The sequence below is a fragment of the Staurois parvus genome, unplaced genomic scaffold (assembly GCF_062004578.1).
Source record: "Staurois parvus isolate SC_StPar_1 unplaced genomic scaffold, SC_StPar_1.0 ptg000068l, whole genome shotgun sequence".
In the NCBI taxonomy this organism is placed as follows: domain Eukaryota; kingdom Metazoa; phylum Chordata; class Amphibia; order Anura; family Ranidae; genus Staurois; species Staurois parvus.
In genome coordinates this window covers 8,272,183-8,287,633 of record NW_028317864.1, presented here as the reverse complement: position 1 = coordinate 8,287,633, position 15,451 = coordinate 8,272,183, and the positions used below count along the sequence as shown (strand labels likewise).

At 40.0% G+C, this 15,451-nt stretch overlaps 1 protein-coding gene across 1 annotated transcript in view; it reads left to right on the top strand.

Moving 5' to 3' along the window:
- The window catches only part of PTPA (protein phosphatase 2 phosphatase activator), a 153,250-nt gene that overhangs the window by 95,739 nt on the left and 42,060 nt on the right, over positions 1-15,451 (top strand). The window contains exons 7-8 of the mRNA XM_089669086.1: positions 2,011-2,135; positions 4,141-4,241. Of these exons, the coding sequence (XP_089525212.1) occupies positions 2,011-2,135; positions 4,141-4,241 (226 nt within the window). The remainder of the gene's footprint in view (positions 1-2,010; positions 2,136-4,140; positions 4,242-15,451) is intronic.

Sequence of the window (15,451 nt, the reverse complement as noted above, 5' to 3'; positions counted from 1 at the left end):
AGATCTGTACATGTAGATTTGGTGCCAACATTGTGGGCGGGTCAGAGACCCACGACCCCTTTTTTTTTTCAAAATCGCGCTGCAGCAACATGCGGTTTTGCACACACAGAAATGCACCACAGGTGCCTACATGAGTTTCAGACCTCTGCTGGTTGAAATTTTACGGCCCGGACTTGGTGAATTTTAATTCAATACCCTTGTCCTACAGGTTTTAGTATTTTAGCACTTTTCAGTGGCATGGCAGTCTGATCAAACACTGGTAAACCTCCTAATGCCTCTTGTCCTTAATGGATTTCTGCCTGAGCAGAAGTTGGCCTAAATACTAAAGGTACTGGGTCATGCGGGCACAATCTGACCGCCCAAAAAATAAACATATTCTTCCTGGAGAAGAGATTCTTAGGGGATTGGATCACAATATAGAAATCTTTAAATGGTGACTCCAGCGTTGAGAGGAAACTATTCAACCCAAGGTCTGTAAAGAAGACACACATCCACACAATGAGGTTGGTTCAATCTTAAGCTACATGAAGGTGTTCTTTACTGGTCGAGTAGTAAAGATGTGGAACTCCCTTCCACAGTTTGTGGTGTCAGTGGGGAATGTAAGAAAACAAACAAAAACTTTTAGATGTGTTTCTTAGCGAGCATAATGGACAGGGATTTGGAAAGTGGTAGTGATGTAAACACACACACTCATGTTCAAGTGGATGGACTAGTGTCTTTATTAAACCTTACAAACTATGTAAACTTATTTTTGTTATATATTTATAAACTTTATGTGTAAATTTAACCACTTGTCCTCCTGAGGATTTACCCCCCTTCCTGACCAGGCCATTTTTTGTGTTACAGCGCTGTGTTACGTTAACTGACAATTGCGTGGTCATGCAACGCTGCGCCCAAATTAAATTTGTGTCTTTTTTTTTTCCCCCACGAATTGAGCTTTCTTTTGGTGGTATTTGATCGCCTGTGCATTTTTTATTTTTTTGCTATAAAAAAAAGCGACAATTTTGAGAAAATAATATTTTTCACTTTTTGCCCTTAAACATGTCCAGTAAAAAAATTTTAAAAAATCAAATTTCGTCATGAATTTAGACCAAAATGTATTCTGCTACATGTCTTTGCTAAAAAAAAAAATCCCAATACGTATAAATTAATTGGTTTACATGAAAGTTATAGTGTTTGCAAATGGTGATATATATATACTGGAATTTGTTTTTTAATTTTTACTAGTAATGGCGGTGATCAGCGACTTATAGCGGGACTGCGGCGGCCATTCTGACACTGGAGGGAAGGGACTTCGTGTCAATGACATCCCCAGTGACACCAATACAGTGATCAGTGCTAAAAAAAAAAGCACTGACACTGTACTAATGGCACTGGGCAGGAAGGGGTTAACACGAGAGGCGATCAAAGGGTCTCCCCGTCGGAGACCCTCGGCAATCAACGGGCGCTGGCGAGTAATCCGTGGCCAGGACCCAGTGATTGACAGCTGTGGCCGCGTATGGCAGCATGCACCCCCTACCCGGAAATGCAGAATCATGGATATATACGTGATTTTGCGCACCCATACCGCCCTGTAGCAGTATATCTACTATAGGGTGGACGGGTAGCAGTTAATTGTGTACCTGGAAATACTACACCTTTTTGATTGTGAAAAAAATTACCGTACTAGGGTCGGACAGACTGGAGTTTGGAAAAACAAATTTGTGTTTTCCTGTATTAATGGTGTAGAGATATTTTGATGATCTTTATTACAGCCAACAGAGGGATTGGCTAATGCACAGTGTATATGAATTTTGAATATTAAGGAACCATCTAAGGGTATGGTTACTCTACAAGAAAGATCTAGACGTCCAATATTTAGGCCCCTTCACTAGGGTCCTAAGGGTGACCACCAAAGTGCTCGGTAAAAGGCCTTCCTTGGTAGCTTGTAGTAATTGCTGCATGAATGTGACCATTGTCCGTGCATTACTTTGATGTCTTCTCTCCCTCTGCTCTTCTTTATATTTGCAGTTACCTTGAAGTTATGCGAAAGCTGCAGAAAACCTATAGAATGGAGCCTGCTGGCAGCCAAGGGGTCTGGGGCCTTGATGACTTTCAGTTTCTTCCTTTTATATGGGGCAGCGCTCAGCTTGTAGGTAAAAATAACTGTTATTGTAGGACAGTTTTCTTTATTTCACATGTTACAGTTATTAAAGAGAAACTTCGGTCATATAAAAAGATTACATTTAGCAGCTACAAATACTGTATCTGCTGACTTTTAATAAACAGACACTTTCCAGCCCAGGAGTACAGCTCTGTCTTCACTTGGCCCTGTTCTTCCCTTTTTTTGGGTACCAGGGCTGCCATCTTGGCAGTGTGAGGCTAACTGTTACTCCCTGCTGTTTCACAGCTGGCTCTCGACTGCACCTGTGTGAGATGCACTACTGCAGCCTCCTGGAAAGTGTTATGGGTCCCTGGAGGTTGTGTATGGGGGGGGGGGCAACTTCCTTTATTCTTGCCTGTTCGAGAAAAGCAGAAGTGGGAGGGGGTACCTCTCAGAAAGAGGTACCTGCTCCCAGGAAATCAATTTTTTTTCCAATGACGGAAGAGGAGGAGGGTGAACAGAACTTCCACTTGTAGGAGAAGTTCCACATTTAAGTAAATATATCTTAACAGTAACACCCCCTTCCCCCATAATTCCTGCAAACCACAAATCAGGCTGAGATTGGGGGGACTAGCATCATGAGTCAATTAATGTCTATTGCATTGCATAGTGAGTTTTGTCTTTCTGATAAGTTACAGATATGGGTGGGGGGGGGGACAGAAGAGGTTGGGTTTAGAGCAGAACTCTGGCCAAACCAGTATTTGGAGATGTACACTGTAAGAATAAATTGGTACTAATGAAGTGTGTACCATGGGTGTAGGCTGCAGATTTCTGTAAAATCCTTACTTTCATTCACCCCATACCGTATAGCAAGCACTAAACATCTGGAATTGAGATATACACTTCAGCTCTGAGAGACGGTTGCCTGTAAATGTTAATGGAGGAGGTGCGGATGTATGTCACAATCTCCCCTCACCATTCACAAAACATCTTGTATTGTAGGAACACAATGCAAGACATTTACTGAATGGACAAGTTGCAAAGCAAACAACACACTATCAGAGCTGTACTCCAGCCGGAAGTGTAAGTCTCAGCGCCATATGTTCGGCACTTACTATACCGTATGAATGAAAGTAACAGTTTTACAGAATGCTGCAGACTACACACTTCACTTTATTAGTGCTAATTGATTTTTTTTAATACACAATGTCCAAATATTGTTTTTGGTCAGAGTTCAGTTTTAAGGAATCCTGCACTAAAAAAAATATGGAGTCTGCCGTTGCTCAGCTCTCTGTATTGAAAATCCTAGATTCCTGGCTGTTATATTGCATCAATGATTTCCAAACTTTGAGTCTCTGACCCAGAATAAGTATGCAAGTCAGGTGTGTTGATTGTCTGTATGTTTGTTATAGCTCAGCGATTCAAAGTACAGACACCTAAAAAGGCCAGTTAAAATAATGCACAGCATCTTTAAAAAAAGGTCAAAGTAGCATTTTGAAAAGCAGATTAGCTAAAGAATGCTCTGGCTTTTCTCTCAATATAGGATTCCTATAAAAAGGTAGAAGCCTAGACAGGAAGCAATACTTATTCATAGTGCAGTAAGCATTCTGGGTGATACAGAGGTTGCATTTTTTAAATAATGGTTTTCTCCTCTGGCTGTTTAGTGTGGCAGGGGTGTGGGAATCACAGGATTAATAAAAAAGAATAACGGATCTTTTGATAGGTAAAACAGCTTACATATGCATATCAGCAGTGTATTTAGTGGTTTCACTGGAGGTCTACTTTAATACATTCACATGGTAGCCACAGTGGGAACAGAAGGTCCTGTGTTTGAACATCTTGAATATAGTTCTTGTAGGAGAATCTATACAGACATCTAACTGCAGTTTCTATTTGTACTTTTAATATTTAGCCTAGCAAATGCATCTGCCATGCGTTATTTTATGCAAATGTTTTATTTAAAGTGCGGTTTGCACACATACATTTGTTGTTTTAAAGGCTGCCTGGTTGCAGGCACATTGTGGAACATAACTTCACTTATAGCCAATATTTTGCAGACCATTCTACGCTGGAGCCCAGGCATTTTGTGGATGAGAGGGTGGTGAATGAGAATCACAAGGATTATATGTTCCTGGAATGCATCCAGTTTATAACACAGGTGAGGCTGATTTCTTTCCAATAAAACCCACTACTATGTCATTTCAAATAAGATCCATCGGCATCTTCCCACAGCAACCAGTCACAATTAGGACTATACCAGAAACTGATAGTTGACAAATGAAGTCTGAATACCCTTGGTTCCTTTTAAGTTATACAAACCATTCTTATTTTAGAAACTGATAGTTGGGCCTATGCTATCCTACATTGGTTATATAGTATCCAATACACCATATGTGTTAAACTGTTTTGCTTTCAGCAGTAAAGTGACCAACCACTTCTGACCTGCTGAGGATCTGTGCAGGCCATTGCTATTATATATCCATAAAAGATATCTCCAGCCTGTTAGATCACAGAGAACGGCTCCGTCCCTTATGGTGCAATCAATGCAATTGAGTCTAAAGTTGGGCATACATGAATTTTCGAACAAACATTTGTACAAAAATTCTGATTAGTACATTTGATTACTATATAAATGTTGTTCAAAAAGGTTTGTTTTTAACATTCAATTTTGGTGTGAATGGACTTCCGTGAGCAAAAACCAAATTCACTGTTAGGAATTACAGTGTTGAAAATTTTCTTTCCTGCTTTTTCATCACTATGTTCAAAGACTAACACCAATTTGACCCCACTAACGAGTGCAAAATTAAACAAATGTTCTTAAAACGAACATGATTGAATACAATTTTACTAGTGTATGGCCAGCTTAAGAAACTGGTTACAACACCATTGGTTCTGAATGTCCCACAAGTGATTGATAAGCGGCTCAATACAAACCCAATTTCTGGGTTCCCGTTACATTACACTGCTTATGCCTATGAACTTAATACAGAAGGGCAGCTTGGATGAACACTCTGATGTTTTTAGTTTTGATTCCAGTCCTCATGTAGCACAGGTGATATGTTGGAGTGAAATTTGCTCCCCTCCCCAAATAATATAAGTTGGTCTGGTAGCCTCGCGTGGAGATACTCCGCCATGCAAATTTAGTATTTTATTTAGATGATTACAATTCATTTTCAAGCATCTTGTTTGGCTAAAAAAACTTTTTTTTTTTTTTTTACAATTCTTTCCTTAGAATCTGATATTCTTATTATATGTGTAAAAAGGTGTGTTACAAAACACATGTTCTTTAACACCTACCTTGGCCACCAGTCACCCTGGCATTACTGCACACTTGGAGTGGTACTTTCTTTACAGGAAGCTGTCCTTACCATAGAAAGGCTAGTTAGTTGTGCTGCTTCCAAGGCCAAATATTCCCAGTCCTCTTCTGGCTGGTTCTGAAAAAAAAAAAACAAACAATGGAGACGTTCTAAATCTGCTCACCAAAGTTTCTGGCAATGGATGTTTTTTAGTGACCGCTAATAAGTAAAAAAAATGGCTATGATAGTAAAGTCTTACAGCTATTTTATGAGAGTTTGGGTTCTAATTAGTCACAAATTCTTCCCAATGGTTGCTTAGGAAAGCAGAGGGATGCTCACTTGGCCTCAAAGTAGCCAACATGCAAGCTCATGCTGCTACTGTGTGTGCTTTGGAGGGAAGTGGGGTGAGGGAAGGACCAACCAAAGCCAGGGCAAAGAGACTCCTAAGTGCTCTACCAACACTGTGAAGGGACATTGCAACACATGCAGGTTAAAACATGATATGGGTGGTCTCATCCCTAAGGGGATTAAAGGGAACACCAGCCACCCACTGGATCATGGAGGGAGATAGGTGGTCACACCAGTCTGCATGGCACTGAGCTGCCAATCACAGCCCCTTGCATCAGTATTCTTAATACAACATAAATACCAGGACCGTGCTGACGTAGGCTTCCCGCTTCCCTATCTTCAGCTTGTTTAGTTAAAGTGGTTCTAAAGGCTAAAGGTTTTTTTTTACCTTAATACATTTGATGTATTAAGGTAAGAAACCTTCTGCAAGCAACTCCCTTCCACCCCCCAGCCCCCCCCTATCAGAGTCAAGAGCTCTCTCCGCTCTCTTACTCCATTGACTCCTTGCTATCAATTACAGTCAGTGAGGATGGGGCAGGACTGAGCTGCATGGCTCGGGAGCAAGCCCACCCCGAGTGCCGCATAGCAAGCAGCTTGCTATGAGGACACTCAGCAAGGGGGAGGAGCCAAGAGCGGCAGCGGGGGACCCCAGAAGAAGAGGATCAGGTTACGTGTTTGTTATTTAAAAAAAAAAAAAAGTAATCCTTTACACTCACTTTAAGCTTTGAAAAAGAAAGATAGAAACTGGTTGCCATGCACAGCAACTTCAGATTCTGGTTCTCAAGTTTTGATCAACTCCCCTCTCCAAGAAATAAAAAAAAATTAAAAGGCATTTAGCGCTGCCATGGAATGTAAGTTTTGTTTTTTGTTTTTTTAAAAGTTGAGATCTTGCTAGAGACCCTCTCACCCCCAAACCAAGTTAATTTGTACCCTTGTTTGCTCGGCTAAAAAGCTAAGCAAAATCGAGAGTTCTGACATCCTTGTGACTTTACTTGCTGCATGCTTGTTCCAGAGGCAGCAATAAAAAAACACCTTACAGAGGCTCCAACACTGTCAACCTAGATTATTATTATTATTATACAGTATTTATAAAGCGCCAACAGTTCGCTCAGCGCTGAATACATAAATACATAATTGTGCTGGAGTTGGGTTTTAAACAACCTCTAGTATTCCAAGAAAATTATTTAGAACATGTGACCAGAGCCTGTAGATCCACCCAGAACTCCCATGAATAGGTTATATTCTCTTGTTAGACCTAAGCTGGCCATACATGCGTTGAAATTTGATCAGTTCAGCAGGAACCAGACAAATTTCAATCCATGTATGGGCCGGTTGATTGTACCAAAGTTGATCCATCAATCAACTTGGGTACAACCAGCTTGCCAGATCTTTTAACCACTTCCTGTCCGGACACTTTTACCCCCTTCCTGTCCAGGGCAATTTTCAGCTTTCAGCACTATCACACTTTGAATGACAATTGCGCGGTCATGCAATACTGTACCCATATGAATTTTTTACCATTTTTTTGAGACAGATAAAGCTTTTTTTTGTGGTATTTATTCACCGCTGGGATTTTTATTTTTTTGCTATGTAAATGAAAATGTCCAAAAATTTTGAAAAAAAGTGTTTTTTTTTTTTAATAAAATTTTGCAAATAAATAATATTTCATCATAAATCTTGGTCAAAATTTATTCCGTTATTTTTTTAGTAAAAAAAAAATCCAAATTAGTTTATAACCAAAAATTATAATTTTTAAAAAAATTTTTTACATTTTTATTTTGTTTTTTTATATTATTATTTTTTTATTTTTATTTTTTTTTTACATACTGTCACCCTAGCAGTACAGTGTCACCATGGGGACACTGTACTACTTGTGGGGGGTGATGAAGATTTTTTTTTTTTTTTTTTTTTACACTGATTGCTTTTACACCCATATAGGATGTAAAAGCAATCATTTCTCTTTCTCTTTGTCTGCATTCTTGCAGTCATTGAGAAGTGCTGAGTGAGCTGTGATTGGTCACAGCTTGTCACATGGTACAAGGCTGCTGTGAATAGCCTTGTACCATGTGACCTCTGTGATCATTCACAGATTTCACACGTAGTAAGCAATGATGTCACAAGTGACATCTTGCTTACTACTTTGCATGTGATCACTGATTGGCCAATCAGTGATCAGATGATCGGGACCTCGTACAGAGGTCCCGTCTGACGATCTGTGTTTCACTGTGTCCGGAGGACACAGCGGGCACCGGATCGAAAAGCTAGAAAAGGCGGGTGCCGTTTATGAACGGCAACCCACCCCTGGACTGCCACCGCCCTGCCGTTTATAAACAGCAGGCGGACGGCAAGTGGTTAACATGTGATTACTGCCAGCAGCAATAATCACTATCAGTAATCATTGTGTTCTGCCAACAAGAAGGCTTCTGCACCCCCTTCCCCCCCACCCGCTTGCTGGCAGCACACAATAGCTCAGTGGGAGGCATTCTCTCATCAACACTGTATTGATGGAGGAATCAGGATATTTTCTATCCTTCCATCCATGAATGAAGGAAAGAAAATCAAATCATTTATGGGCTGTCTTAGTATAATTTAAAGCTCAGATTCATGTGGACCTAAGCCTTGACCCTCAACCCCAGTTCCTAACTAGGGAAAGTAATCTTTATATCATTTTTGCCTCTTATCATTTGAAGTGAGCTGGGTAGTCAGCATTTATGGAAGGGGTAGGGGGATTTCTGTAAAGATATACTTTGAGTTAAAAGGAGTATATTTTCAGACTTTAGCTTTGTATCCTGACAACATTCATTGCTTGCACTTGTTGCCTTGAACTGCTCTTTAATTAAACTAAAATATTGCAGTGCCATCGGTCCCTGCTTCTATTTCTGGTAACATAGTGTGCCTCTAGGACACGAGCAGCGCTGATCGGAGCACAGAATAGCCCTATTGAGAAGGTATATTGTGTGTGACCCGGGGGTCACATGGGGCTGACACTTCCTGATTGGAAGATGCTCCCGGAGGAAAGAGACATGACAGAACAGTTCCTGCCTGCAGCACTATATGGCAGGGAGAACAGCTGCATAGTAGCCTCGCATCCTATTGTGTCTACGTCTTCCTGCAATGATTCGCATGGAAATATTCACCCTCCTCTTGTTACATTTCCATATAAAAGTGACTGCAAGGAAAGAAAAACAGAAATGGAGACCCGCTACTTATGTGTGTAGGAAAATATTCAGCCTATATATTTTTATTTCACTTTGAACTTCGTACGTTCCCTTTCCAGCAGGAACACAGTGCTATATCAAAGCTGGATATCTGCATATATTGTTCTCCTATACTGTTGTCAGAACCGTACCTGATCCACATAACCAAACCACAGGCTTCAGCAATCCTACAGCACTGTGAAACATGTATTGCAGTGATGTATCCCTGTTGTAAACACGCTAATAGAAATTCAGGAGTGTCAGTTTAAAGGGCCAGTGAAACGAGCACAAAAATAACTTCATGTTAATGAACCGATGGCCGATGAATGGGAGAACCTTGGCATTCATCTTTATGGAGCATGTAGTCATGCCGGTGCAGTAGAGCACATCACCTAGAGAGAAAACTGCTGATAAAATGCTGCCCACCACCACTGAAGCCGGGCAATGTAGAGGGGAGCCATACTGCATGTTACTACCCAAGGGGAGGGGTGGTGCATATAAGGGTTTTATTTATTTATTTTTTTAATTAAAGCACAGCTCTCCTTTAAATATAGAGATTGGTAGATACTTTTAGTGACTATCTTCACTGCATTTGCTTTCAGAAAGCAGCTTTTAGGATTATGATATCAACCACATTGATGGTGCATTTAATTCAGTGAGTCAGACCTGACTGGTAGACCTGTATAGAGACACTGGAGCAGTAAAGCACATCCATTGTGCAGCATTACAAATCAGTAACCAGAGCCTTTCTATCTGATAAATAGGGTGCACCCATGTACATGTATAATTACAAACTATACTTAGAAACAAGCTTTTTCAAATGTAAATAGGCCTTTTAGATAGGGTTTTTTTTAATCTAATCACTTTTAACTGTATTATATAAAGAAAAAATGAAAATTTCCTAAATAAATGTGGTGTTTGTGATTGCTGGATAAGAAGTCACCCAAGTTCTAGAAAATAGCACTGCCCAATGTGCTGTAATCGTATTAAATATAGATACTTTAGTGATGTGAAATATTATTTAGCTATTTTTTTACTCCGCAGCCTTTGATGGGGCCCACTGAGTATAATTCCTAGGCATGGTGTTGTCATATTTTTGACTTTATTTGTATAGCACCAGCCTATTCCAAAGAAGATTACATAAAAGAATTACCCCTAAAGTTCCCTAATGCAGTCTTACACTTGGGGACACACAATAGGGCATATCTGGGTGGGAGCCAACTAACCGACCAGCATGGGCCCTTCACAAGGGAGGGCCAGGGCTAGCACTATCTGGTGTTTGTATGATGGTTGTGTACCACCCATATGGCACTTCAGGTAGCAGGTAGCACAAGCCCTGATATATTTGCAGGGCAGGCAGCTGGCAGTATGAGGGCAGAGGTTCAGTCATACAGGGACTGCACTGGAGAAGTGTCATATTGAATAAGGAGCATTTGGAAGAGCAATGAGGTGGACCATGGGCAGGCTACTGGAATTGCACACGAATAGATGTGACTTCACATACTCTTCTTTTTCCTTCCACAATTACAGCCTTAGCACTATTAAGAAACCAGATTCCACAAAGCCCAATTTTCTGTCACTAAATACTTTAGGCACTCACCTTTTGGCACCCAACCTGGGTTAGAGTATTGTGGCAGTGTGTAAGTTATATAGAAGGACTGTATTTCTATTAATGGTGAAAACATTTTTTTGAGGGGTAACTATACTGGAAAAAGCCACCTATAGGCATAAATCTACTGTGCTTAGACAAGTTCTCTAATATAAACTACCCAACGCATACTTTATTAGGAATAGTCCATACAGCAGCCTACCAGTCTCCCCATGTGTTTATCAAGCAATAACACATACACTCACTGGCATCTTCATTAGGTACACCTGTTTAATTGCTTGGTAAGACAAATTGCAATCACATGGCAGAAACGCAATGTATTTAGGCATCTAGACTTGGCGACAACGACTTGCTGAAGTTTAAACCGAGCATCAGAATGGTGAAGAAAGGGGATTTAAGTGACTCTGAACGTGGCATGGTTGTTTGTGCCAGATGGGCTGGTCTGAGTATTTAAAAAACTGCTGATCTACTGGGATTTTCATGCACAACCATCTCACAACCAGAGAATGGTCCAAAAAATATCCAATGAGTGGCGGTTTTGTGGATGAACATGCCTTGTTGATGTCAGAAATACCATCTCTGATTGCACAACACATCGAACCTTGAAGGGCTACAGCAGCAGAAGACCACACCAGGTGCCACTCCTGTCAGCTAAGAACAGGAAACAGAGGCTAAAATTCGCACAGGCTCACCAAAATTGGATAATAGAAGATTGGAAAAATGTTGTCTGGTTTGATGAGTCTGGATTTCAGCTGTGACATTCAGTTGGTAGGGTCAGAATTTGGCGTAAACAACATAAAAGCATGGATCCATCCTGGAATAGTTCAGGCTGGTGGTGATGGTGTAATGGCGTGGGGGATATTTTCTGGGCACACTTAGGGCCCCTTAGTACCAATTGGGCAATGTGTAAATGCCAAGGCCTACCTGAATATTGTTGCTGACCTTGTCCATCCCTTTATGACTACAGTGTACCCATCTTCTGATGGCTCCTTCCAGCAGGATAATGCACCATGTCACAAAGCTCAAATCATCTCAAACTGGTTTCTTGAACATGGCAATGAGTTCACTGTACTCCAATGGCCCCAAAGTCACCAGATCTCAGTCCAATAGAGCACCTTTGGGATGTGGTGGGACGGGAGATTCGCATCATGAATGTGCAGCCGACAAATCTGCAGCGTGATGCTATCATGTCAACATGTACCAAAATCTCTGAGGAATGTGGCCAAAACCTTTTTGAATCTATGGCATAAAGAATTAAGGCAGTTCTGAAGACATAAGGGTGGCCAACCCGGTACTAGCAAGGTGTACCTAATAAAGTGGCCAGTGATTGTATTTTTAATGTGTTCAAGTGCTTGAAAAGCTTTTCCGGTACCTGTTAGTAGTGGAATATGTCGGGATAAAGAAAAACAGAAGCTTCTCAAATGCTTTCTAAACATTCTGCTGAGAAGCATTTAATAAGTTTTCTATTGACATATTAGAGGCATCAAAAAGTGTATTCAGGCTTCTACTATGCTGTACGTTGCTTATAATGTCCAAATTAAAGCATAGCAACATACAACAATATAAAAACTTAAGGCAGACGTGAACCTTAAACTAACTCATATTTCCCTGCCTTCTCCTCCCTCTCTCACAATTTTAAGTACTTTTTTTTTTTTTTTTTTTTTGTTTTGTTTATACGTATTGAAACGATTGTTTTGTGTTTCAAAGCCTAGGCAAGAATTCCATTTCCCCTCCCTTTATCTGCCTGGATTCTCAGCATGCACGGATGTGCCGCAGGGCTTCAGGACCTGACTGAGCCCTGCAGCACATCTACAAACGTGGGTTTCCAAGCACATCTGCGCATGCACAAAGATGTCTATTGCGGAAGCCCCAATACTTTGCCATCCTTGTGCTTGATCGAGAAATCTTCTGCGCATGCACAGATGTGCCAAAGAGCTCTGCCAAGACTGAAGACTGGAGGAGGGGGAGGATTAGTATCATGATGAATGGGGGTGGTAAGAACCAAGTAAAGAAAACTTCAAGCAGATTATGCTTCAGCTTTAAATACAAATCTGTACTAACATATTTTCTTATATGTGCAAGACTATGCAAAGCATATGGAAAGCATCGCCTGCAAGTGTGAATGGGCCCTTGTTGAGTTCTGCTTTGCTACTTGTGTTACAAAAAGGAGAAAAAGGCCAGGGAGTCCACCAAAATATAATGTAGAGTGAGGTGCCACCAGATATACCTGGTAGGATGTTGCCCAAAGCAATACAAGAAAAAAACAAAAGAAAAAGAAAATAGGCTACACACATAAAAAGGCTTCCCTCAAAAACCTAATTTATTGTAAGTCAATGAACTATACAAAGTGCTGTTGTCATGCACCAGGTCGTATTGGGCACTTTCCCTGGGTGCCATTTTGGGGGTGCTCACTTTGGGATGTCCCCTCCTGTGTGGGGGGTTGTATGATCAGGAATGGTTTCTGGATCTCCGATGCAATGTGTTTTTACTTTGTATGGTTCATTGACTTACAACAAATTATGTTTTTGAGGGAAGCCTTTTCAGGTAGCCTACTTTCTTTTTCTTTTGGTTTTTCTTGCTACTTGTGTTGTCAGACGTGACAGGGTGAGTAAGAATAACCTCCACCTATCCATGTATACTATTAAAGAGGTTGTATAGAACACAACAAAAATGTGCCCCCCGCCAAAATATTTTTCGTGGTTGCCCATGACTACCAGTTTGCTTGTGGGCTATGGAAAGGAAATTGTGCAAATAGAACATACACACTAGTTACTCTATACTGAATATACCTTGAATGGAGCATAATATTTTTGGTATATCTATTCACATCCACCATATAGGACCGATCTCTTTGGTGGACTTTTTTCACACATTGTCCACAGCAGCACTAAAACCCAGAAGCTACATCAGAATCCAATAATGTATAGTGGTCTTTCATTGTTTATTCATTTTACTCATAATGCCAATATATAGATAACATTAAACCATTTGCATCAGTCTATGCCCCATAGGCGTTTACAGTTAAATGTCTACTTAGTTTTTAGATTATAAGCTCAAACGGGCAGGGCACTCTGATCCCTCTTCTATTAAATTGTAATGTAACTTTACTGTCTCTCCTCATTTTGTAAAGCGCTGCACAAACTGTTGGCACTATATAAATCCTGTATAATAATATAATAACATTGTCTCTGGCACACACATCCTAGAGAAAGTCTTGGCTGGACGGCAATAAACCATGTTTTTGGGTTGTGAGAGGGAACGAGCACAATAAAGAAAACGCACACACATAAGGAGAATATACAAACTCCATGTAGAGTTAGTCTCTCCTTCTCTTTCTCTCTCATATACACATACTCCCCTGCTACATTTATATACTTATCCCAGTGTTTAAAGTGGAACTGCATCTGAGCACCACAGATGCTATTTAATTCATTTTTAATATTTAAAGTAAACTCACCTTCCATTTATGTCTTCATGCTTTATTTTGTTGAGAAATCATTTTGAAAAACACCCCCTGGAATTTCTGGCAGTGGCCATCTTGAGTAAGGGCAGATGATTCTTGTATCATTTACTTCCTGGAATCCATCTGCAATTGGCTCAGGCATAGGCTGAGCTTAGAACCCTCCCTCTCCTCCTGAAGACTTCTGGGATGTATGACATCATTTGCCTAGGAAATCAAGAAGTAACTATAGAAATGTCAAAAATAAGTTTAAAACAAGCAAATATAATATACTTTCCTATCTATTTACTAATGCTAGCAGTATAAGGATTCAAAATAGTCCATGTTGATTGAGAGAGTGAAGTTCTGCTTTAACTAATGCCTGGAAATCTTTGGCATAGAAAGATTTGTCAGTGCACCTGAACCATGCTAGGACAGCCTGCCTCATGTCATCATCATTGTGTTCACTGTTTCCACAGAAAGATTTGTCTCTTGTGCAATTCCATGATAGGTTATGCGGCGATTAACCGACATCAGACGTTCCACACGCTAAATGTTCAAAGGAATGACTTCTTTGGGCTGGGAACTAGCTTCCCTGTAAAATTAAAAGTCCCAGTTTGACTTGAACGGTCTTCATATACAGTATCTCACAGAAGTGAATACCCCTCACATTTTTGTAAATATTTTATTCTAGCTTTTCAAATGACACTTTGCTACAATGTAAGTAGTGAGTGTACAGCTTGTATAACAGTGTAAATTTGCTATATCTATGTAGTCCTCCCGCGCTCTAGGTCTCCTAATCTATATGTAAAGCTGCTAACACCTTATCATATACCAAATGGGAAAATACTAAATGAGGAGTAATTGGTGCTGCGCTAATTCTAAATATGTATACATGTCTAAAAGAAATATTCCTCACAATATATCTTGCATAAAAATATGTAAACCAAATCACAAAAAATAACTTGTAGAATAGAATACGCATGAAACATCCAAAATGGTGGATAACAGTGAAAAACACCCAAAATATACAAAAGTTGTAACCTAGGTATACCACTAATAATAAATAGGTATGGGTGAAAATAATACTACTTATTACAACATAAACAGTGATATGATCCGTAAATAGGATCCCAACAAGACCGTGCTTAATAAGCACTAAATAGTGCTGTGATGTGAAAAGATGCCACAAAAGCTATTGTGTTGCAACTGAACCGTTGCTATAGGAGATAAAAGAATATATACACATTCATAGTGCATCTACTGAAAATCAATAAAGTGAAGAACAAAAACCAGTATAAAACTGTATATGGTGAAAATAAGGCAGAAGGCTTATATAACGCAACTCTGTTGCTAGAGAAAATGATCAGACAGGACATACAAATAAAATGAAAATATTGATGAATAAATAAAAGTGAACCATATAACAGTGATCCCTAAATAGGTGATAAAGTGGATGAATAATTAAGTAAGTGACAC